General features: G+C 37.1%; 1 protein-coding gene across 1 annotated transcript; it reads right to left on the bottom strand.

The window, feature by feature from the left end:
- Window positions 1-13,442: 13,442 nt before the first annotated feature.
- Window positions 13,443-25,902, bottom strand: LOC121423000. The gene is made up of 6 exons (XM_041618271.1): window positions 25,627-25,902; window positions 23,899-24,142; window positions 20,728-21,158; window positions 18,558-18,715; window positions 15,744-15,811; window positions 13,443-15,081 (listed from the first exon to the last, which is right to left on the bottom strand). The coding sequence occupies exons 1-6, from the start codon at window positions 25,840-25,842 to the stop codon at window positions 15,029-15,031; spliced, it is 1,170 nt and encodes a 389-aa protein (XP_041474205.1). The 5' UTR covers window positions 25,843-25,902; the 3' UTR covers window positions 13,443-15,028.
- Window positions 25,903-26,164: the final 262 nt, after the last annotated feature.

The following is a 26,164-nucleotide window of genomic DNA, read 5'->3' as shown; positions in this document are numbered from 1 at the left end:
CTACAAAAATCGTAAAAATAACCAATTGTGTTTTTTTGCAGCCCGCCACTTTGGAAACCGTTCCGTGGCCACTGAAAGACACTCCAAGTTCATATTATGTGATCCTACATGTACCTTAATTATCAGAGCTTTTCTTGTTCAGGGTGTAATTTGTATATCTTTTCTTTACTTATCAGTATTCGGATACCATATGCACCACTTTCTATCTGCACTCTGCAGTATCTGGAACAAAGTTTCTGAGCTTGATGCTCAGTCAGGGTTTTTTTTTTACTTCTCGAGGTCCAGTTAATGATAGATATTGAAATTTTTAAATATCTATAAAAAAAAATGAAGTGTTTTGATAATGCCTTCCATGTAATATAATAATCATCCACTGAATATTCTTTATTTATCTTACAAGTATAATTATTTATTCTTATGTGAAATTATGATGCAATGTTCAAACCTTTATCCTTTTGATAATTGATATTTATGAAATATTAGATTAGTTGTATTTTTAATGTTATGATTTTGATTCATAGAAATAACCGGGGAATTCTTTTGTTTTTATAAAATGTCATATGTAATGTATCTACATGTACATCACAGTTCATTGAATCAACTTATATCATAACGAAATGTACGAGTCGCGTGAAAAACAAGGCTTTAAATCGTGTATCCTTTTCGGTGAATGATTTTTCGTAATAAATTCGTAGCACAGGATATGATTTAACATGACTATTTTCAGAAGAGACACTTAATAACATTAATGATTGCTTATTTCATAAAAAAGATTGGTTTAGGGTGAAACCAAGAACACTTCATCACCACGGGATTACGTGGGTCGTTGGGCTGGATCAACGAACTTTTTACACACACTAAAAAATAAACATTTTGAGTGAACCATTCACCCATCTGAACGTTCTATCTATAGTATTTTGTAACAATTAAGTTGTCTTGAATAGTGTTATAATTTGTTCTTCATTTGTGTTATAGGAAGAACTATTACACACTTTGTTTTTTATTTATTTGACCGACTTCAGGAAGACCCCTCGCCTTATAGAATCAGGAGGCCTATTCTCGGATTTGAAGAGGGCATGTCTTCCATTACCCCCGCCCCCCAAAAAAATGAACGGCTGCAGAATGATGGATATCTACACTCTTGAAATAGTTGGGCAAAAAATGCCCAACATTTAACCAACCCTGGGCAACTATTGGTTATAATCTGCCCAAACTGTGTAATAAAAATAATTGGGTAATAAATTTGCTCAATTGGATAACTGCCCAGAATATCTATATATTTTTTTTAACCAACATACATGACCAAACACAGTGGACAGTAAGTTGCCCAACGTTGTACTGTGTAATAGTCTCTGATTCGCATAACTTCTGATAAACAATTGTAAACATACGTACGGTGTCGTTCGATATTACTTATCATAGTCATTTAAACTAAATAGGAAAATGACAGTGTTCGGAAAATGATCTTCGGAGGTGTGGGGAATCTCAACGAGCTCTACCAACACTGGATAAATGCATTAATATTGTTAAGAAAGAGTACGTGAATAAAATGCTGCATTAGGGGGAGGCATCCTCAAATCTGAGCAGACTCTATCTGGGCTCCGTAACACAAAGATTAACGATCAATCGCTAAATGAACTGACCAATCAATATCAATGTCACACGCGCATTTGGTTTAAAATACTGACCAGGGACCAATGAGTGTCGTTCTCTCATATTTGCAATTTATCGCAAACATTTTGTGTTACGGAGCCCTGGGGCCCGCTGCATAAAACTTTTTACCTGAGAAAACTCAGGTTGTTTTTACCGGAGTTTTTGCCCTGTGTTAAAGTCAATGGCAGAAATCAGACTAACCTTAGTTTCCAGTTTTTTTACCAGAGTTTTCTCAGGTAAAAAGTTTTATGCAACAGACCCCTGGTGTACGATGTGGCTGGTACATACTACCTTTAAGAAGACTGTGCACCCCATCAATGTACCGATAGAGTAAAAAGAAAGGTGAACAAGTCACCAAATCGGGAAGTTTGTTTTGCAGTCGGAACCACAGATTGATATTCCAGACAAGATTGCACCAGGGGAAGGAAGTCATTTTATTTTGAGTCATTTTCACATTGCATTGGTTTTTTTGCTATTGTTTTACGCAAAAGTTCGTGTCCCGTGACTTTGGTTTGGGGGATCCACACGAGGACAGGGCGTAACTTTCAGTTTGATCAAATAGGACTCGGAGAGATCACGTGGTATACCACGCGTGTGCAGTGAAATACCGAACAAACTTTTGCGCTCTCGGATGTAATGCCATTTTGATGTGTCTTTGTTTAGATCTTAAGTCTAGTGAACTTGATCCGTCATTGATATTTCCTTTTCCAGTTTGCGGTCATATTCCAATGCCAGCGCAATCCAACATCTACTTTCACACTATTTCTGTGAAGGATGTACAAAACTAACGCTCAGTCACCATGGACGGGATCAGTAAGAATTACACACACGAGATACCATTGGAACAGTTTTAAAACTCCCGAGGTACAGCCGAGGGCTTTTGGCTGTTCAAGTTCAATCCCGAGCAGAATGATATAGGCCGAATATTTTTTTTATAATGCAGGGCTTCAGCCCACACTTTTTCCCAAAACTGTACAAACACGTAAAAATGACCATATGATTGTGATTTTTTGCATGGTCAGCCCCCCCCCTTTGAAAACCGTTCCGCGGCCCCTGTAAGATAGTGATGGGTACTTTGTAATTTATTAACCACCCTCACCTCCAAACTATAACTGGTCAATAGAACAAGTCATTAGTAAAATAAATTATTGATCACGTGATACATTTCAGCCAATCATATTTGATCAGGATCCATGTCGCCCTAGTATAACATCGTATAATTTGGTCACTACTCTGAGCAGCTTTTCTACATTATTTTATTCTTAGTATGACAAAGCAAAGCATAGCTGCATTAAAAAGGAAGCTGAATTCGATAAGTACTCTTCAAAATGATAAGACGATGTGAGTTTTTTTTTAAATACGATTTGAACTGATCGTGTAGCTGTGAGACAATTTTGGATGTGTTGTGAATTGTATCTAATTATTATATTTGTATGTGTATGCTTTTGTGAGTGTGTGTGGTCTCTATGTTTTTAAACTTATATGTAATTACATGAAATGTAACTATGTTGTACAATAAAAAACCCTGTCATTTGAATGTCTCTTTTTACCGTGTTTATTATTTAGTTCAAGGGAGTCATGTTTCTCATGTACCATTTATTTTAATTCGAATATTCCAAGAAAAGCTCAATTGCAATATCTATCGCACCTCTTCATCCAGGAGACATTTACATAGGTGGATAGGGGGCCGGAGTGCCCCCCTCCCCTATTGGGGGCGTAAAAAAATAAGAGGAAGATTTTTTGGGGGGTAAATGTACAATAAAAAAAACTCATTCGATTGTCTCTTTTTACCGTGTTTATTATTTAGTTCAAGGGAGTCATGTTACGTACAATTAATTTTATTTCGAATATTTCAAGAAAAGCTCAATTGCAATATCGAACCGCTTCATCCGGGAGACATTTACATAGGTGGATAGGGGCCGGGGGAGGCGTAAAAAAAGGGGAATTTTTTTTTTTGGGGGGGTAAAGTTTTGCATGATTTCATCAAACATTTATGGCTTGTGAATGTCCTAATCGTTACGATTGTAACGGAAACAAATGACGTCACCCACTATTTTTTTTGCACAAAATAATTATCAAAGAACATTTCAAATTTTCTCGTCGTTATGTGAAACAAAGATTGATTGCTCCCAGAACATGTGGGTTTAACTCTCTTAATCTTTTGTGATTCGATGAACGTTTTCCTGCAAAATCTGCCAAAAAATATTGTAAGCAATCATACCATTAATTTACAAAAAGAACTGTGATGGAGGGAATAGAGCTTCGACTTATTTGCATCACCGCTTTGTGAAATAAGTAAAATTTCTATTTTTACATATAATTCTGATGTCATTTTGACAATGATCTGGGGCCCATTTCATAAAGGACTTACAATTGTTATAACTTTGCCATAATGACAACTACCATGGTAACAGGGTTCAGCAGCCAATCACAATCAAGGTTACCATGGTAGTTGACATAATGGCAAAGTTACAACAGTTGCAAGTCCTTTATGAAATGGGCCCCTGTATGTTCGATAGATCTACAGATAAAATACAGATCAGTGCATTTTGAGTGTTGCGCACGTTTCATTTCCCCCCTTTTCTTCATATCATCTTTATGTTGGGATAGACTTGACTTGTAATTGTTTAATTGTTCCTGTCTTTCTTTCAATTGTCTGTGTTTTTCAACTTTTCATCTCTTCTTACCACCTCCCAATATATCCCCTTGCCCCCCCCCCCGCCCTCTATATTATACGGTACATAAATTTCCTGTTCAACTCAGCTCACAATTCTCTGTATGTTAAAGTCTAATTCGACTACGGAAAAGCTAAATTGGATTTATAAATTCGGTTCTATGATTATCTGGGTTTTTTTCCGCATGCTGATCAACATCTGCTAATGGTACAGTTACCAGTAACTTATTATTCACAGAGGAAATGTTAGGCGAGGGAAAGTTACATGTACGTCAGATAGGACTAAAATGTAGAAATAAGAAGTAAAAACGGATCACAGTAACAATGGCAGAGGTAGTAGAGAACAAAGTAGAATAAAAATACGTGTGAGAGAGAGAGATGGAGGGGGGGGGGGTAAAGACAGAGAGACAGAGAAAGAGGGAGACCCGTGAGGGGGACTGGGTATAGGTTGGGACCGAGAACATTGGTAAAAAAACAAGCAAAATAAAACAAATAAACGCAAACTCTCAGTCCTGAGCTTTGAAATAGATAAAGCATTTAATTTTTCAATAACCGAATTCGACTTGCAAATTCATTCATTTGACACATATAAGTGATTCATCAACGTATGCAAGGTGTTTTCCTTTAAAGAAATTGAAAAATTGTAATATTAGGCAAATACCTCAAATTGTTATTAATACTTCTTCTTTTTCACATAATATTCGCTCACAAGTTGTTTCACTCTGAGTTCTGACAAAGAGTTTGGCACATTGTCATATTGCCACATATTGCCCCATCAATGACATTCATTAAAGGGATTGGTCAGGCTGGAGATATTTATATCGCAATAAATAGAGTAAATTTCACAGAGCAAAATGCTGAAAATTTGATCGAAATCGGATAAAAAAACAACGAAGTAATTGAATTTTAAAGATTTGCATTATTCCGGTGAAACAGTTCTAGGCATGTCTTCATGATTATTCATTAGGTGGGCTGATGATGTCATATCCCCACTTGTTCTTTTGTATTTTACATGAAATTAAGTTCATTCATTTTTTTTCTACCAATAACTAAAACAGTTGATTTGACAACTAAAGTGCATTAGTTATTTTTACCGCAACTTATTTCATCACAATGGAGACACACATGTATGAAAACATGTAACAATTATGATTTCATGTAATAACATAAGAAAGTAAAGTGGGGATGTGACATCATCAGCCCACCTAATGAATATTCATGACGATGTGCATATAACTGTTCTCACAAAATGTTGATAAAACTTTAAAATTCAATAACTTCGTTATTTATCCGATTCTGATAAAATTTCCAGTATTTTGCTCTGTGGATTTTACTCTATTTATTTAGATATAAATATTTTCAGCCCGGACCATCCCTTTAGTAATGTCCTCTGCTTGCTTGCTTAAACTACAAGTTCACCCCAACAAAAAGTTGATTTGAATAATAAGAGAAAAATCCAACAAGAATGCCGCTGAAAATTTCATCAAATTCGGATGTAAAATAGAAAGTTATGACATTTTAAAGTTTTGCTTAATTTAACAAAACAGTTACATGTACATCCTGGTCAGTATGCAAATGAGGAGACTGATGACATCATCCACTCACTATTTCTTTTGTATTTTATTATATGAAATATTCTGATTTCCCCTCATTGTCAAGTGAAACAATGGTTAATTCCTCCCTGAACATGTGGAATTAGCATTGATTACGGTAATACTATATGGTTCAGTCAAGTTGGTCGTGACTGTCAAATCTGTAAAAATGAAAAATTGTATAATTCAAACAATAAAAAACAAAAGAAATAGTGAGTGATGGACATCATCGACCGACTCATCTGCATGTCACTGAGTTGTGCATATCACTTTTTTGTGAAAATAAGAGAAACTTTAAAATGCCATAACATTCTTATTCTACATCCGATTTGGATAAAATTATCAGCGCTCTGCTAGTTTGATTTTTCTCTTTTTATTCAAATCAACATTTTTCTGGGGTGGACTTGACCTTTAATTATTCACCTAATTCTAACAACAAGATATAAAGGCATGGTCACACCGCCCGAGCGTTGTTGGAGCGGTCGTGGAGCGGAGAGAAAAAAAAACATCACCGCTCGCTACCGTTCACCATTTTCGATTTCGATTGTTTTTTTTTTTTATTTTTTTCTTCGATTTTTTCCCCAATTTTGTGAGCAAGATTCGACCCTTTCTCCCTACCGCTCCACGACCGCTCCAACATCGCTCGGGCGGTGTGACCAGGCCTTAAATATGAATAAAGAAATATTTCAATGCAACATAAATATATGAATATACACATGTATACATTTCATGACATCGCCATTTTAACAGAAATGGGGAAGGGGGGGGGGGGGGCAACAATGTAAGAGAATGAGTGGGTTTCAGGGTCCTGTCTTACAAAGAGTTAAGATTGATCCAATCAACCTCAACTATATGGAAATCCATCATCGTCCTAATTTTTCCTACTTGACATTTGCATAATATCCTTTGTAAGAAAGAAAAGAAGTACACTGAATGGTCACGACGATGGTAAATGTATGAGTAGGCTATACGTCATATTGGAACCAAATTTTTTTTTGTGGAACAACCATGCATTGTAGATGTTGGCGTTGCTGGCTTTCCATAGTTGTGGTTGGTCATATCAATCTTAAGGCCTGGTCACACCGCCCGAGCGTTGTTGGAGTGGTTGTGGAGCGGAGAGAAAAAATTATTACCGCTCGCTACCGTTCACCATTTTCGATTTTTTTCCCCAAGTTTGTGAGCGAAATTCGACCCTCTCTCCCTAGCGCTCCACGACCGCTCCAACAACGCTAGGGCGGTGTGACCAGGCCTTAACTCTTTTGGTTAGATTATCATTTTTATGCCAATGCTGATTTCACGAATTTTGCTGAAATGGTGGCTTCAATGCCCATTACTTTAATAATATGGAATCTGTCTACATAGTCAAAGACCAGCAACTGGGAGACAAGAATTTGGCTTGACATTTTTTTTCGCAAGGGGAACTGCGGTTTATTTTTTCCCAGGGGAGCTACTGCTATCCCTGGACGGACAGGATGAACAATTCTGGGTTGGTGTCAGGGTTCTTTAAGGGAGGGAAGGGGGGGGGGGGGTGCAAGACAACCAATTATTCCTCAAATACTAGGGAGCCTTATCGTTTTTTTTTATACATTCTTCTTTCTTCTTTCCCTTTTCGTTCCATATTACTTTAAAAAAAGTCGTCGGGTGAGTGGGACAACAAGTTTTCAAACAGGATTTTCAACAATGTTGGATTAGTTAACCCTCTTTCAACAATTTTCACATAGAGGATGATTATGCTCAATTGACTTTTCCTGTGTCTATATACGTGTACTTTATATTGTAATTCATAGGAAACTATTTCATTTTTTTACTTTTAAAGGACCCGAGTAAATGAGCATGCATGTGCTTGGTGACCACTAGATGGCGCCATTTCAGAAAGAAGGTCACAGAACATAATTGTTTTATTATGGACTGAACCGGTTCTAATAAAGATGACAGGCAAATCTTTAATAGCAAATGTAACACCATATTCACCAAATTCTAAGATAGGTGCTGTGATAAAGGAAAGGGTGAGGGGGGAATTTTCGCTTAACAGACTACACAATATTCTGGGAGGAACCAAACCTTGTTTCACATTAAATAATGAGGGGAACAAAATTTGTGTTTCACACCATACATCATAAAGAGAAACAAGTGGAATGCCTCTGGCCGTCTCACCTGCATCACGCGGTTCAATATAGCAGCAGTGCTGACTTTGAATACTACTCTAACTCGCACAAGATGTTCAGTGATACATGGTTACTCTTATGTCCACTTTTTATGAACTAGACCAATAAACTTACAGAGATATGATGGTTATTCACCAAAAAACCCCAACATGGCCAAAGTTCATTGACCTTACATGACCTTTGACCATGATCATGTGACCTGAAACTCAAACAGGATATTCAGTGATACTTGATTACTCTTATGTACAAGTTTCATGAATCAGATCCATAAACTTTCAAAGTTATGATGGTAATTCAACAGATACACCCAATTTGGCCAAAGTTCATTGACCTTTGACCTTGGTCATGTGACCTGAAACGTGCACAGGATGTTCAGTGATACTTGATTACTCTAATGTCCAAGTTTAATGAACTAGCCCAATAAACTTCCAAAGTTATGATGGTAATTCAACAGATACCCCCGATTCGGCCAAAGTTCATTGACCCTAATGACCTTTGACCTTAATCATGAGACCTGAAACTTGCACAAAATTTTCAGTGATGCTTGATTACTATTATGTCCAAGTTTCATGAATCAGATCCATAAACTTTCAAAGTTATGATGGGAATTCAACAGATATCCCCAATTCGGCCAAAGTTCATTGACCCTAAATGACCTTTGACCTTGGTCATGTGACGTGAAACTCATGCAGGATGTTCAGTGATACTTGATTAACCTTATGTCCAAGTTTCATGAACTAGGTCCATATATTTTCGAAGTTATGATGACATTTCAAAAACTTAACCACAGGTTAAGATTTCGATGTTGATTCCTCCAACATGGTCTAAGTTCATTGACCCAAAATGACCTTTGACCTTGGTCATGTGACATGAAACTCTAATAGGATGTTCAGTAATACTTGATTAACCTTATGGCCAAGTTTCATGAACTAGGTCCATATACTTTCTAAGTTATGATGTCATTTCAAAAACTTAACCTCAGGTTAAGATTTGATGTTGACGCCGCCGCCGCCGCCGCCGTCACCGCCGCCGCCGCCGCCGCCGTCGGAAAAGCGGCGCCTATAGTCTCACTTTGCTTCGCAGGTGAGACAAAAATTAATGAGGGGGTGACATCTTCCATTCCATTATATGCATATAAAATATTTGTGAAAGCTAGGTAATCTTTCTTATTTTACATCAAATTTGATGGAATTATTTCAGCGTTATGCTCCTTGATTTTTCGCAATTCATTCAAATCAACTTTTTTTGTCCATCTGGGCTTGACCTTTATCTGTACAGTGCACTTGCAGGATATTTCTTGACCTTTTGACATGTCAGGTTTGACCTACATGTGTATATATAATTTATGCCTTCAGGACTGGTACACATTCTCAGGTGCTCAGTCAGCCACATAGGTATAATTTAGTACAATAGAGGGTCACCAGTGATGCGTAAAGTCATTCGTAACTTATGATTTACGAAACACCCACCAATTCTTTCAACTCTGAGGGGTGTAGTCTACTGATGGCAAGACCTAGCTTGGGTAACATAACTTACATTCATTTTACAGTGCGTCTGAAAAAAAGTTGACACTTTGAAAAAATCTGATAAAATAAAAAATTTAAAATATCCTGACATTTTTAAAAGCATCTTTACATTGGTACAAGTCCCTTTAAATGAATGGCAATATGAATGTCAACAAAAGTTTCTGCTTTAGTGAGCACCACTTAATCTTAAAAATTTTGCGAAAAGTGACTTAGTTATTTTATTGCCTTCTTCTTTGACACAATGTAAAAGTCAGCATGTTTTGTAAACCAATATCTGCGATCTGTCCAATAAGAGCAGTGCTCACTCAAGCATAATATTTGTGCAATAATTCATACTGCCATCTGATAGAAGAGACTGGAATCTAAGAATAGATGTGGGAATTTTTTTTTCCCTCTATTGTGAGTTTTAAACTTGCCAGGACATTTACAAAGTGTAAACTTTTTATTGACACACACTGTATAGACAATTGTCAGTTGAGAACAACAGTACAGAAAAATGCCTCAGTTGAAATCAAGCAATCTTTGGCTTACAGAAAGTACAAAGATGCAGGTGTCTGCAATAGAAAATGTGAAAAATCCCATAAATAGCTTGACGTTTTTGTGTGCAAGCACAATCAACATGGCTGTATCCAGATACAGGAAGTAGATTACTCAAGGTGAAACAGGATTGATGTAGTACTTGGCAGCAAGGAGAATACCATAGAGTATGGGTGCACTCAATCAAATATCTTAGCCTAGAATCATCACCCCCCCCCCCCCCCCGAATCTCAGAAAATTTAGGACTTTAGGCTTGATAGTCGATTTGACATTTTCCAAACCTAGAAATGTTCTTTCCGATGAAGTTTTTTTCTTGATTCGTGTTCCTATGGGGTCCTAGAACAAATTCAGCTTGGTTGCCCAAAGTTGCCGTTTGGGCAATTTTGCTAATTTGCATAAATCCAAAATGGCTGCCAGATGCCATCTTGAAAACCTAACTTTTGAACCCCTGTCCACAAAATGATGAGTAATAACTCGTTTTAGGGGTTTAGAGATGTGTAGAACCGATTTCTGTAATCATTTTTGCAATATTAGGTCATCTTCAGGTCAAATCGAAGATGGCCGTCATATGCCATCTTGAAAAATTGACTTTTGTTCCCCTTGCCCCAGAATGACGAGTAATACCTCTATTTAGGGGTTTTGGGGTGTGCAGAATCCATTTCTGCTTTCTATTTTGCAATATAATGTCATCTTCAGGTCAAATCCAAGATGGCCGCCATATGACGCCATCTTGAAATATCAATTGTTGAACCCTTTGCCAAATAAATCATGATTAATAACTCTATTCATGAGTCATTAGGCATGTTGATTCAATTCATGTAGTTATTTTGCCCAAAGGATAATCTTCAGATCAACTCCAAGATGGCCTCCAACCGCCATCTTGAAAAATTACTGTCCGAGGCTTATACGTGTTAGAACTAATGTAAAGGGATTTCAGTAAGAATACTCATTTCTTTTATTAATTCTCAAGTTCAAGGTCAAGGTGAAGTTACATCTTAGATGTCAGATTTCAACATTAATTGCTCAACTTAGAATGAATCCTCTTTAGGTTTGGGCTATGATCCATTTCGAGTGTATTTTTTAAGGTCCATCCATACCTTTGTACTGAAGAGGCTTTTAGGGTCTTATTTGAATTTGAAAGTGTTTTATCAATATTTTTTCTAAATCAATGTGTCCAATGATTGGTAGGCATCAGTTCGCCTTAAAAGACGATGGTGTAGCGCTAGGCCTTACATTTTCGAGAGTGACTATAGAGCTCCACTCTAGAGTGGCAGTCTCTAGAGCAAATTTTTTACAGATGAAGGAGGATGGCGCTGAGACACGTTTATATAGAGACGCTGCCCTAGCCTTCCTCCTAGGCCTTTGGTCTGCCAATTTAGCATTCCGATTATTTTCTGACGTCTTGATCCCTGTACTTAGTAGCTCTCCATAGAATGGCGACTATCATCTACACCTTCATAAGTGTTAGTGTCTATGCCGGCAAGTTTTATGTCACGTTTGCAGGTGTCTTTATAACGATGGTGTGATCTATCTATGGGGTGAGACCAATCACACAGCTTACCTTACCTTGGCGAATCCAAGAAGGGATTCGCCAAGGTTTCATGCGGCAAACATGCCCCAACCACCTGAGGTGCCTTTGACTAAGGAGCGAGAATAAGCTTTTGATGCCAGCACGTACGCTAAAGGGCCTCTGTATTTTTCACTTTGTCCTGCCATTTAACGTGCATGATACATGTACGTCCGAGGCAGCTAAAATGAAGGGTGTTTAGCCACTTTTCTTTGTTGGCGTACGTTTTCCAGGACTACCATCCGTGCAGGAGCTTGGCCATGACTATGACAGATTTTACAATCCTGATGCTTATATGCTTGTCCTGTGAAAGGGGGCAAGAGACATATAGTCGGTCCAAGGTAGGTGAGGGGTCCACCACAACCAGACGAGTGTGTATTTGGAGGACAGTCGGTGTCTTGAGTCTATCAGGATTTCTGACTGTCTCAAAGGCTGATGGATGATCCAAACCCTTAACATGCACAAGACAGGCAGCTGTTATGTATGACTAGGTCTTGTACTCCCACTTCTTGAGAGGTAGGGGCGACATCGTTTCCGTAAAACATTTCACAAATGAGAACAATCCTGACCGTGGAATTACAGTCTTGGGGAGGCTATCTTCTGCAGGAGGCTAATGAGTGCACTCCTGCTGACCAAGTCAATGGCTCTTGTCAGGAAGAAAAGTTCAATAATAATTATAAAGGAAGTTAATAATTAAATCAAATTTTAAAAAGGAAATTACGGCAAAATCACTTTTAAATTCAAATAATACTTTAAAGTCATTTCACTGGAAAAGTATGGTTGCACAGAAATAAAAAAAGATCAAAACTCCCGAAATCATAGCCCAAACCTTGAATGGTTTCATTCTAAAGTAAGCGGTTAATGACGAAATCTATCAACCATCTGACCATCTTAGACATGACTTGACCTCGAACTAAAAATGGAGTGATTAAAAGAAATGAATCATTCTCACTGAAGTCCCCTTACATGAGCTCCAATACATAACAACAACCTTATTAGGGAGAGCACTTCTTCAAGGTTCAATAGTCTCGGAAGTAGTTTTTTTTCTCTTAATATGGCGTTTAGTGGTCATGTTGGATTATTTTGACCTGGAGATGATCCTATATTGCAAAATTATGAACAGAAATTGAATAAACATAATAATTCACCAAAAGAGGGATTATTCATGATTCTGGGACAAAAACTTGAGAATTATTAAAAGAAATGAGTATTCTTACTGAAATCCCTTTACATTAGTTCTAACACGTATAAGCCTCGGAAAGTAATTTTTCAAGATGGCGGTTGGCGGCCATCTTGGATTTGATCTGAAGATTATCCTTTGTGCAAAATAACTGCATGAATTGAATCAACATACCTAATGACTCATGAAAAAGTTATTATGCATGATTCTGGGGCAAAGGGTTCAAAAGTTGATATTTCAAGATGGTGTCATATGGCGGCCATCTTGGATTTGACCTGAAGATGACATTATATTGCAAAATAGAAAGCAGAAATGGATTCTGCACACCCCAAAACCCCTAAATAGAGGTATTACTCGTCATTCTGGGGCAAGGGGAACAAAAGTCAATTTTTCAAGATGGCATATGGCGGCCATCTTGGATTTGACCTGAAGATGACCTTATATTGCAAAAATGATTACAGAAATCGGTTCTACACATCTCTAAACCCCTAAAACGAGTTATTACTCATCATTTTGTGGACAGGGGTTCAAAAGTTAGGTTTTCAAGATGGTATCTGGCGGCCATTTTGGATTTATGCAAATTAGCAAAATTGCCCAAATAACATCAAGTAAAGCAGATGGATTAGGGAGGCTATTCGCATTCAGGCACAAAGGAACCCCCATATGAAGAGAGTCTAATAGGACAATACAATCTCTCCTCCATGTACGATCCCATTCTAATGCTTTGCCGCGCTGCATCAGCATCTACGACGAAGGTCTGGTGAAGCTTGTAGCCTCGCAAGTGAAATCTTTCAATAACAGGTAAAATGTCATGATTGTGAAGAGAGAACATTTCCCCATGGCACTGCCATGGATTATTCAATCTAACACCTGACCATTGTTATTAAAGTTTTTGCACATTCATAGAACGCCTCCAAGAATGACAGAAGCAATGCCTAGGCCACCCACTATGAATGCTTTAATAGTTTTGCAGCAAAAGTTCAATAAAGCAATTAAGTGATTATAGTTCACATTCCTCAAGAATGCCAAGTATGCAGATAGCATCATGTTGTTTTGAGGGTTGAAAATGTAGATTTCTAGTACAACAGTTGCATCTACCTTTTTTCGCAATAAAGAGATGTACGGAAGCTTTGAGATGGTGAGATACTTTATCTTGCTAAATCGATACAATAATGTTATCATGTCAAAATTGCGAGATACATTATCTAATCAAGTAAAAATATAACAAGTTGTGTGTCAACATATCGAAATATGTTATCTTGCCCAGTTCAGTTGACTTATGAAAAGTCAAAAGTCAACATAATAACGCTATTACGTTGTTTGGTGAGATAACACATCTCTCTATGTTGATATAATAGCTTGATTGTGTCGACTTGGAGAAATATTTCTTGCCAAATCCATTAGCCATTAAAAACAGAATTAAATATCGCAAATAAGTTGTAAACACTGCATCATGTATTGTCTCTGAAGATATTTTTTCGTAATATAAAGTACAAAGAATATGAACAAGCATTGGAGTGTTCATCAGAGCTTCAGTCTCTATTAGTGTAACAATTACAGGCAATAACCCGAGTGAACATGAAGTCAATATAACGTGGTAATAATGGAAACTCTGTGCAATGAATACCAAAATACATAAACAGCTTCGTCAACAATGTCTTCCAGTGAATCGCTCATGACATACACGTCTAAGTGCGCTTAGCCAATTACATCAAGTTTAAGACAACTACAAGTATTCTGAAGATACATTGTATTCTAAAAAGGAACTCCATATCATCCTTCAAAAGGAATTAAAATGAATGAAAATTTTGATCTAAATTTGTTTTTGCCACCAAATCATGATTTTTTTAATTTCAATTATTACCTTACTTTTTGGTTTGTGCAAAAAAAATATCTATATTGCAAAATATTGTATGATTATAGCAATCTGTAGTCACAGCCTCTTTGCACATTATCTTATGTGAATCCCAATACTAAACCATTGAAGCTTTTACAGATACCTGGGATTTCAGGTCACAAAAGCAGTATGTTCAGCATCTTCCAATAAGATCTTCAGCTTGCAGATCTTTGCTTGAATCAGCTTGCAATTCATCCGTTTTCTAGCAGGAATAGAAATGGCCTAATACAGCAAGCATCATGACGGCAGGATCCTGACAGAGAGCTGAGGTGCGTCCCCATCGTACCTTTCTGTTGTGCAAAAGGAACAATGGAAAGAAGTGGTAAGACACAGAAATAAACAGAAAACAATCGAAAGATACAGAAAGTAATTGAAAACAAGTTGAGATCAAGCACATGCTGCACATACAGCACACTATTAGGCTTCCAAGTGTGATCCCACATACCGGTACTGTTAGGTGTGATGGGGACTCCTTGCATAAATGCACAGCAGTATATACGTATTTACTAGAATGGTAAATCTTAAATTGAGATCGAGGGCTCTGAAAAAGATATTTGGGTCCTCTGCTCATGATAGATTCAATTATATTATATGAACGATATTCTTCTTCACCATTCACCAGTAGAAAAAAAGTAAGCAAAACATTGAAATTTAGGTCAACCAGCACATTCTTTTGGGGGGAGGGATTGGAATTTGAAAAATGAAATAAAATCAACAAGTTTTATTCCGGTTTATTGTGATATGGCATACTAACTGGGTTTTTGGGGTTTAACTCAACTGTTCCTCAGTATATAAACAGTGGTCTCTTTTTTTATAAAAAGTGTTTATTGGCTGATAAACACTGTTTTTCAAGATAAATTTGATTAATCAAACGATATACAGTGTTTATCAAGGAAAAGTCTGTTTATCTACTTGTTCACATCTTTGACTACTGACAGGCACACAAACTCACCCGAGAAAGGGGACTCCATATCATGATACGATGAAACAGCTAATTTACATGCTCCCTCATTTTCCATCCTGTTAGAGGAAATATTCAAAGAGAGAGAGAGAAGATGCATAACATTGGCTTATATACTCAAGCATGAGAGAGTGGGTCTAGAGGGCATATTTTTGTTTGACTGGAAGTGTGTACCAAAAGACATCATATAAACGTATTTTCGAACGTGGTCTTGTTCATACTTTCCCAGAAACCCTGATTCTGGAGAAACATTTTGAAATGCTCCTTTTTGTTATTTCTACGATTGGCGTTCTGAAACATTGTTTAAATGAAAATAAGCATGGAAGCAACCGCGATTTGAACTATTGTATAAAGCACTGATTCTGCCCTGAAAAGTGGAAGGGTAAACATGCCCTATGATGTCACAGATCAAAACCTTAAAATTCTAATAACTTTCTTAATCTTTAGTGGACTGTCCTCTCAAACCTTCACTAATTTGTTTTAATCAATATTTTTTCTGCTATTAACTTTTAAACGATAAAACTTTTTGTCATGGTGAACTTCCCCTTTCATAATCATTCAAAGGATGCGTCTAATTATCGTTCAAGCTAATTCTTTATTGATTTTAAATCCTCTTTTTGTCACCTTCACACAATAGTGTGAGAGTAATTTGCTTCATTAGCATTTTCTTCTCTCAAAAGTACCATAAGGGCACTAGTATTCAACCCGTTTGGAGAGTTTCCTCAAATCTATAGAAATATAGAATTAAACTGAATTTCAGACCTGTCTTATTTCCAAGAGCAAATGCTGGCTAATCTTTTTCCGTTATTTTTTTCTTCAACCAGTCGACTATGCGCGGGCGATCGAATTATACGGCGATGGTTTTTGGCACTAGTATTCAATCCGTCGGCACTAGTATTCAACCTAGCAATGAAAGATGTCCCTGTCTCTCAATCTGCCCTTGTCCCATCCGACTATGGACTAGACCATTTGAGATGAGACCAAACAGGGAATTAATTAAAGCCAGAGACTTACATACATCTAGATCTAATTTAGCAATCTAAACCCTTTTGAGATTTGCTATTTATCCTCACTAGGTTGAATACTAGTGCCATTCAGTGCAAAATGCCATCGCCGCATAATTCGATCCTCCGCGCATACAGTCAACGGATTGATAAAGAAAATACCGACAACAGATTACCCTGGAAAAAACAAAGGTATGGAATTAAGATAAATTCCCTATTTCTAAATATTTTTGGGAATCCGTCAAAAATTTTGAATTATGCCGGGTTGAATACTAGTGCCCATACGGTAATATTCTACAATATGGCAGTGACCATGAGGGTTAGGATCATCCAAAAGTAGTAAGAATCTCTTCTTCACCTGGGATATTAAACTAAAAATTTATTTCTGATAATTTTTTTGGTGGGTTTTGCCATGCCAGTTTGGCGTTTCATAAAGCTGTAACGCTACAAGCGACTTTATGAATGACTGGTGATCCTTTCTTGTGGTAAATGATAAAATGATAAACACCTTATTTTCATTGATGGTGATTAAGAACATAAAAAAGTATCACCAGTCGTTCATAAGGTCGCTCTTAATTTACAGACAGCTTTATGAAACACACCCTGGCAGATTGATACCTCATGAGCGTTTCATAAAGCTGTTTGTGAGTTTACAAGCGACTTTTCGAACAACTGGTGACCTTTTTAGGAATTATGAATATCTGGTGGGGTGTTTCATACAGATGTTCTTAATTTAGAGCGACTTTACGAACGACTATTGAACCTATCTCACACGCGTAAAATTCACCAATTAATATTTGATGGTGAATATTATTTACCAAAAAGGATCACCAGCCGTTCTTTAAAGTCGCTCTTTAACTTTGAAACGGCCCCCAGGGTGGTGTTTCATAAAGCTGTCCGTAAAGATACACACAACTTTACGAATGACTGAAACCGGTTTTTAGGTGCTAAATAAGTTACATAGGGATATCATTTAGCACAAGAAAGGATCATCAGTTGTTTGTAAAGTCGCTCATAACTTACGAACAGCTTTGTGAAAGGGCCCCCTGATGTGTATTCCTTACTATAAGAAATGATCGCCAGTCGTTCTTAAAGTCGTAACTTACGAACTGCTTATGAAACACCTACCTGCTCTCATGAATACATGCAGTTGAGGCCAAAAGTTTACATACACCCATGGAATTCAGTGAAATTTGTTCGCTTGCTAAATTGTAAAATTTATTATATCTTCAGAAATATAAATACTACCATGACGAATTTGGTGTCAAATGAAAAAGCGTATTAAGCTCTTTCACATGACTGGGATGCCATTAGGATTAAAGTATATTTCAGGCAGAATTTTCTTTGACGGAAAAAGTAATATTCGTGCCCAATGCATTCTATTGTTTGTTATTATAATTTCAAAAATTGTTTCACAGAAATGTATACACTGTAAATGTCAAATCTATGATTTATATTACATTTTCTATCATGATATATCACCACTGAACAAAAAAGTGTACCGGTAATCAGAAATGTCTGTGTTGAGAAGTAACTAGCACAAGTATGAAATGTTTTGTCAAGTCCTTGTTTTAATTTGTCGGAAATATGAAGGATTTTGGGGAAAAAATGACACCTAAATGTTTTTTCAGCTCCTGATGACAAAGCAATGTAATGAAGGGGCATGTCATAATCATCTGTTTGATATCGAATTCATCATGATAGCACAAATATTATTGTATGATGTTTGGAAAGTGTCAACTTTTCTTTGAATTTCCTGGGTGTATGTGAACTCCTGGCCTCAACTGTACATACGTCCCACCTGACATACGCCAATCCTATACAAGCCCCGGAGTCATTATCCCGGAGGAGTCTCATCTCTATGATGTTACCGCACCCCATCAGCAGGTCACCTAGATCCTCTTTACTCAGGTTTGATGGCAGTCCAACCAGTTCCAATACATTCGGACCTTCAAGGGCCTGCATGTAAACAACAAGAGGATTCAAAACGTATTAACTCTTCATGCGTTACGTTCGCATTATTGCACATCCGTAGGCGTGTTTCGTTCGCATTTTTGCACAACCACACATTTCCCATAGACGTCCCCTGTCCCATTGTTTTTCGAACAATGGCATGCCCCGGAGTGTGCCTAGCTACAATGTATAGCCTGACACTTTTGTATACCGTACATGTGTACCAATCGATCGCGCATGCGACATTACTTTAGCGTTCAACGGATTATCCAGGGGATTATCGCAGTTTACAAATTACAGAATCATTGAGTTTTCCCAAAAAATCAATACATCCTGATCACAGCCAGGAAGTTCATTGAAAAATGAGAGGATAAAATCAATAAACCCTCCTCACAAACAATACCATGGCCAGGTTTATTGTTAGGAGTCTGTGACTCATGGCACGAATGTGAATGAGACCCTAAAATAATGCAACACACAGGGGGTTTACAGGTGAACGCATGAAGAGTTAAAGCAAACACAACGAAGAGAACGCGGTCACTCTGTGGAGTAACTAAGAGTTGTGAACTGACAAAATAAAATGGCCGCTCCCATGTAACAGGATTATCACATGATAATATCATATGAAACATAAAGGAAACTCACTGGTTGTCAATTTTTTTTACTATACATGTAGATGTGAATTTCAAATGTATTTTCAAACATATTTCTTTATTTAAGCAGTTCACCAGTATGAAAGAAAGAAATGGCATGCACCAGTCAAGCACAATTTCAACTCCGCCCTTATGAAAGAGATTTCACTTTGTCAGAAGAAAAAGTTGCCTCTGACGGAATATATAGAAATATATCTCTTCCTATTTTAAAATCAACAATACCAAAGGTTTACAAAAGTCATTAAAGGACAAGTCCACCCCAACAAAAAGTTGATTTGAAAAAAAGGAGAAAAATCCAACAAGTAAAACACTGAAAATTTCATCAAAATCGGATGTAAAATAAGAAAGTTATGACATTTTTAAAGTTTCGCTTAATTAAAAAAAAAAAACAGTTATATGCAGATCCTGGTCGGTAAGCAAGTTGGCAGACTGATGATGTCACCCACTCACTATTTCTTTTGTATTTTATTATATGAAATATTCTAATTTTCTCCTACTTGTCAAGTGAACATGTGGAATTACCATTATTCTAACAGTTAATGGTTAAGTTAAGTTGGTCCTTATTGTCAAATCTCTAAAAATTGAAATATTGTATTATTCAAACAATAAAAAACAAAAGAAATAGTGAGTGATGGACATCATCGACTTTCTCATTTGCATATCGCTGAGTTGTGCATTTAACTGTTTTGTAAAAAATAAGTGAAACTTTAAAATGTCATAACTTTCTTATTTTACATCAGATTTCAATGAAATTTGCAGCATTATGTTCGTTTGATTTTTCTCTATCGATTCTGATCAATAATTTTCTGGGTTGAACTTGACCTTTAAGCATCTAAACATGTGAAAAAGAAACAAGTTTTGTTGTACATCATGCAAGGGTGTTTTTTTTACATGTAATACACACACAAAAACTAAATTTGAATATTCATTCAGTAAGACAAATTCTTTGCATGTTAAAGCCATAGCTGGTGGGTGTTTCATAAAGCTGTTCATAAAGTTACACATGACTGGCAACCTTTGTTGTGCCACACTATCCCTATTTTGCTGACTTTGCACATAAGATCACGTTCCAGTCATGTGTAACTTTACGAACAGCCTTATGAAACACCCACTAGGGCTCAAACTGCATTGTATTGGATTAAACAAGTTGAGTATTTCTAGCAGCTCCACACTACCTGACCAGAGGACCTACAGCATTAGGTCGTCTCCGAGGGACCTTGTTAAGATGATACATGCTATACCAAATGGCATTAGTGAATTGACTTGGTTCAGTACCTGTGTCGCCTGGATTATGAACGAACTATTGTACCTAGTCAATATGAATGAATCAACTATAACAAAATTCTGAAAAAAGACCATTCTAACCTGAGAACTGCTTTCATCAGATGATCTATATCTGAGCAGTGAGGTCGAAGGTTCACAACTCGTGTCAATGTCAGCATCACACGATGACCTTGCTCCTTGACGTTCACCTGTGTCTCCACTGGACGACACCCCGTCATCTCCAGAACTGTTGTAGTATCCTCTCGTTTTCAGACCTTTGCAGGTAGCCCTTCTCCTTAGGTTCTCATCCAAGGAGCCCCCGCCGGATGACCTGAAGGGCATCCCCTTTGTCACCTTTGAGATGATGTCCGGGAAGTCCTTATCGTTCTTCAGGTCAAAGTTTGGAGCAGATCGGATCGAAGAGCCGGAGGAGTCGTACTGCGCGTTGAACTGAGCGTCAAGCTCGAACTGCGACTGTCTGCCCAGGAACATCTGCATCAAACGAGCTTTTCCCTCTTCGATATCATCATTTCCTGAGGTATAATACATTAAGAACAACAAATATCTCACTCAAAGGCCACAACAACCGATTCATGTCTACAACTCACTAGCACACACAAAGGGGGTAGTTTAAAAAAGAATTTGTGGATTGTCGGAATATATTTGACAACAAAATGTTTCCGGAAGTTTGTGGTGACTTTTTTTCCAGCCATTTCAGGAAAATGTTGCCCTTCCTATCAGGCTTTGCCAGATATACCACTTCTACAATGACTATTATGACTTTGTGGATAAAGTATGAACACAGGACAGTGTGATCCAGGTAAAATGAAAAAAAATGGTTCAAGACTCTCACTTACAAGAGAATCTGAACTTTAAAATTTACAGTCTCTGAAAACATAACTCTAGAAAACATCAGTAAAATGCCATCAAATGTGACACACCATACAAGTTAGAAGCATATTCATACTACTCTATTGTGCCATATTTTTGACATGTACGCCACAGCTGTACATCTTCTCATGAAACGTTGACTTTTTATGATATTCTATTTTACCTTACTTAATTTTACAAAGAAAATTTCCGTTCGTATTGAAAGTTTCAGTTTACCTTATATTTTGTCGCATTTTTTAACTGTTTCCCTTATTTGATGTATTCACATTTTTGTTTTTAACAACTTTTTTTAGAATATAAAATAGGCTGGTTGAAATCACAGTTTGCACAATATAATAACTATTATATTTCCTCATCGTTACAAATATAACATAAAATTATAGCATAAATGGTTACTTTACACCCTTGTGTTTTATGTAATAAGTTTTTAAAATGTAATCAAAAGACGTTATCATAAACTCAATGTAATTTGTGGATACATGTAAAATGTGCAACTATATCTGAGGTAGAGTACTTCGACCCTAATCAACACTTTGTAAACTGGAGATATTCAGAACATATACTCTCTGTCTTACCCTTCTTTGACGAAAATGATTTCCGAGATGATAAAAATTGTTCCGATATACTTTCAGATATTAATATCAAAATTAGAAAGAGAAGAATTGAATTTTCCAATTGGAAAGGGCATGAAAGTTTCATATCTGAGTAGAAGAAGTCTGTGAAACAAGGTTGATCTTGAATTATTTTTAAGAGACAACACTTATGATTTAATAGGGCTATCTGAAACCTGGTTAGATGAACATATTTCTAATAATTCAATTGCAATAAATGGATATAATATAGAGGGAAATGATCGAGTAAAATATGGTGGAGTTGTTTGTTGATATATATATAGTAATACATCATATCCAATAAGAAATGACCTAGAAGATAGTTAATTTGAACTATTATGGATTAATATTAAGCCTCGAAATGAGACTAGCATTTTCGTTGGTAGAATCTTAAGACAGCCCAGTGCCTCAATGTCAATAATCTTGATAAAGTCACTACCTTTTCTAATCGTATTTTATTACTCGGTGATCTCAATTGTAACATGTTAACAGCAAATTCTTTATCCAAAAGGCTAAATGAATAAGGGAGCTTGGTTGGACTAAATCAACTCAACAACCAACCCGAGTGACACCAAATAAAAGTACCCTAATTGACTTAATACCCTCATTCCTTTGGTACATTACAATGCGGAGTCCAATCGATTGGGTACAGTGACCACTCGTTGGTTTATACATTTACAAAGGTTTCGGCCAGTACGTTCACGCCCAAAATCTTGTTTCTTTTCGCGCCTAAGACGAAAATGCTTTTCTCAGTGACTTAGGTGCCATTGATTGGGAAACATTGTTAGAAGCTCAATATGATGTTAACTTCAAATGTAAAACCTTTCATTCGTTATTCCTTTATTAATGTGACAAGCATGCTCCATACATAACTGTTCGACCTAAAATAAGAGGATCACCTTGGACTAACACTCAATACATTGAAATTGCAAGAGAAAGAGACATTAAGAAAAGGTTTAACAAGACCAAAGATCCCATCTATAATAGCAGATTTAAAAGTTATAGAAAAAAAGCCAATATCCTCAATAAAAAGTTAAAGAGTGCATATTTTAGAGAGCAGCTCTGAATTGTGGGCAGTGACATGAAGAAAGATGGAATATTTTAAATGGGTAACTACCAAATATACGTCCAAGTAACAAGTCGGATATAATGATCGAAGGTGAACTTGTGTCAGATAGATTAAAGATTGCTTGTGAGTTTAATTTGATGTTTAGTAATGTTGGTAAATCAGCTTTAGAAAGAATGAAGATATTGGAAATGAAGCTCTGAATGGACTGAAACGAGCCCAATCCCAGTTTATCCTTGAAGATATATCTACTGAATTTATTCAAAGAAGCTTTATAGCTTGGACCGTTCTAAGTCCATTGGTCTCGATGACCTACACTCCAAACTTTTGAAAATGGGTGCACATGTGATAGCATCACCCATAGCTCATGTTTTGAATTATTTAATAGGGACAGGTTAACTAGGTAAATAACAATACTTAATTTTTTCCTACGTTAATCTATGAAAATAGGAAAAGAATTATTGAAAACAAAATGCAACATCCTTCACGTGCGCATCATATCTGTAGCATCAGCGCGCATTTAGCCAGAAGGCCCTACCCGTGTTGCACAGTCTGCATTCATTTACTAAGCGCAAAAGAATTGAATCGTATTTTGGACTGCACGTGTGCGAGTGCAATGGTACGAATGTTGCACGTTCAGCCTCCAATTTGCTTACGTGCAATAAGCTAAGCAGGCATTGTACGATGTGGGTGAAGGTTGCTTACCATCGGGTAAGCCTGTACGTCCTAGACCCCTGACCTGCAAGACACTAGGCTTGGCTTCCTGGAAACCCTTTTCTATCACCCTTCCTCTCCCCCGGCCTCTGGCTCTTGGATGAGCAACCTGCTCCCGTTGTAAAGAGCTTTTTTCCTTTCCTCTTGGAGGCTTTGCCATAGGGACACCATCGCCAGGATGAGAAGGCTGTGGATGTGCTTGTCCTATATGGGTGGCTTTGCGTTTTTGCTCCAGCTACATGATGAGAGATAAGAGAAGTGATGGATTAAACTATTTCATTAAAAAAAGCATCTAGTGCGGAGCTTCATGCACTTCCCAAAAAACTGTCAACATTTCAATTTGTCCCTTACACTGTGACTATACAACTTAAATAACATAAGCAGTGCCTTACCTGGAGGGCACCCCCCCCTTGGCAAAAAACCCTAAACAAGTGGAACACCTCTGGCAGTCTCACCTGCATTATATAGAAGCATTACTGACTTTGAAAACAGCTATTGAATACTTATTCACAAAACAAAACATTATATGATAATAAAATACCTTGTCCATAATCCCAAAATGACTTTTGATCATGAATTGAATTGAATTGAAAAGGTTTTATTAAAAATAATTGCACGTTGCAGCCAAAAGGCTGAATTGTGTACAATTTACAGGTATATACATGTATAAATAGGTGATTTAAAAACATCAAAACTTGACATGATTAAGAGAGTATAATGCAACTTAACAAAAGAACAACCAGAAGACTGAAAGGTGGTGGTGGTGGAAGAATGCCCATTGACAAACATCGCCACTCAAATTCAAACAATAAAACATAGATTTAAGCAAGTAACAAAAGAACTAAAGACAGGAGGGTGTCCGGGGACGAGCGAGCAGTCAAGTTCAATGCACAGCTCCAGCCAGGGAATGCCAATCCCTCAACAACACCATTCAACCTGGGCAATGGAATTGGTTATTCAAATCCATCGCTCAGGCGGAACTTAGGGTCAGCTAACCCCACTGATCATGTGACCTAAGACTTGTGCAAAACAATCATTCATACATGATTACCTTTATGTCTATGTTACATGAACTAGATCCATAAACTTCCAAATTTATGATGGTAATTCAACAAATATCCTTAACATGGCCAAAGTTCATTGGCCCCTATTGACCTTGGTCATGTGATATGAAACTCAGGTGGAATGCTAAGTAATACTTGATTACACTTATGTCCATGTCCAGCTTTCATGAACTAGGTTCATTTACTTTTAAAGTTACAGTGACATTTCAAAAACTTAAGCTTGGTTAAGATTTCCTTCTTAATGTTGACAACGAAGCCACCACTTTCGGAAAAGCGGCACCTATTATAGTCTCGCTCTGCTATGCAGGTGAGACAAAAACTCAAGAAAGGTTATTGCCACTTTGAAGGACTGTAACATAAAAAAGTAGGTTTAAAGGTCATTAAAAAAAGAGGACAACTACATGTGTAATTTCCCCCTGCCCTCCACTTCTGGTACATGTATGCTAGTAGTGAGAAGCCAAATATAATATGAAATCAGCCCCTAGACAGCTAAAACTAAAATAAAGCTCAATTTAATGAACATGAATGTAAATCTTGTGTTCAGTTTCATTGTCAATATAAGAAACCAGTCACTGATACAGTGAGAAGGAAATGAGAAAATTAAATGTATCCCATTTGGTACATCACAAGATATAATAACGGATGAAAACCCCACCTGGTTGTAGTATGCCTGCGGAAGTGGAACATCAGATGGATTTAGAACTCTCTTGACACCCCGTCCGATCGAAGGAACAAATATGGGTGGTACTGCAAACGAAGAAGCTGAAGGGCTTTCTTCTGCTGGGACCTGAAACTCACAATCCATGAAGATTTCTTCCTCGAAGAGATCCATGTCTGCATCTTGATTCTCTTTCACTGATTGGCTCTTCATAGTTCTGTTTGAGTGCAGAGGTTAATATCATCTAAAGCTGACAAAAAGAGGCAGAGGAAAAAAGAAGATATTCTGATTGAAACGTTAATGGGGGATCCATCAATCCAACCTTGATTAAACATTGATAAAGTATGAAGTATCCCCCAACAAATATTCACATAAGTTTAAAAGAAATCAGACAATGAATAAAAAAAGCTATGCATGGATGTTTAGAAAATGAGATCAGTATGATTTTATGATGCAAGGCTCAATCTGGGGTCCGTTTCATAAACGACTTGCAATTGTTGTAACTTTGCCATAATGGCAACTACTATGGTAACAG

The sequence above is a fragment of the Lytechinus variegatus genome, chromosome 10, assembly GCF_018143015.1.
Source record: "Lytechinus variegatus isolate NC3 chromosome 10, Lvar_3.0, whole genome shotgun sequence".
Taxonomy (NCBI): domain Eukaryota; kingdom Metazoa; phylum Echinodermata; class Echinoidea; order Temnopleuroida; family Toxopneustidae; genus Lytechinus; species Lytechinus variegatus.
This window is presented reverse-complemented; position numbering and strand designations above follow the sequence as displayed.

Bases quoted from the DNA above. Each gene is read 5' to 3' on its own strand.
- LOC121423000 (XM_041618271.1), bottom strand. From the start codon at position 25,842: ATGAAGAGCCAATCAGTGAAAGAGAATCAAGATGCAGACATGGATCTC. The intron at 21,159-23,898 runs GTAAGCAACCTT...ATTATACCTCAG, and splicing joins ACGTACAGGCTTACCCGATG to GAAATGATGATATCGAAGAG. The intron at 15,812-18,557 runs GTGGGACGTATG...TTCCTCTAACAG, and splicing joins ATAGGATTGGCGTATGTCAG to GATGGAAAATGAGGGAGCAT.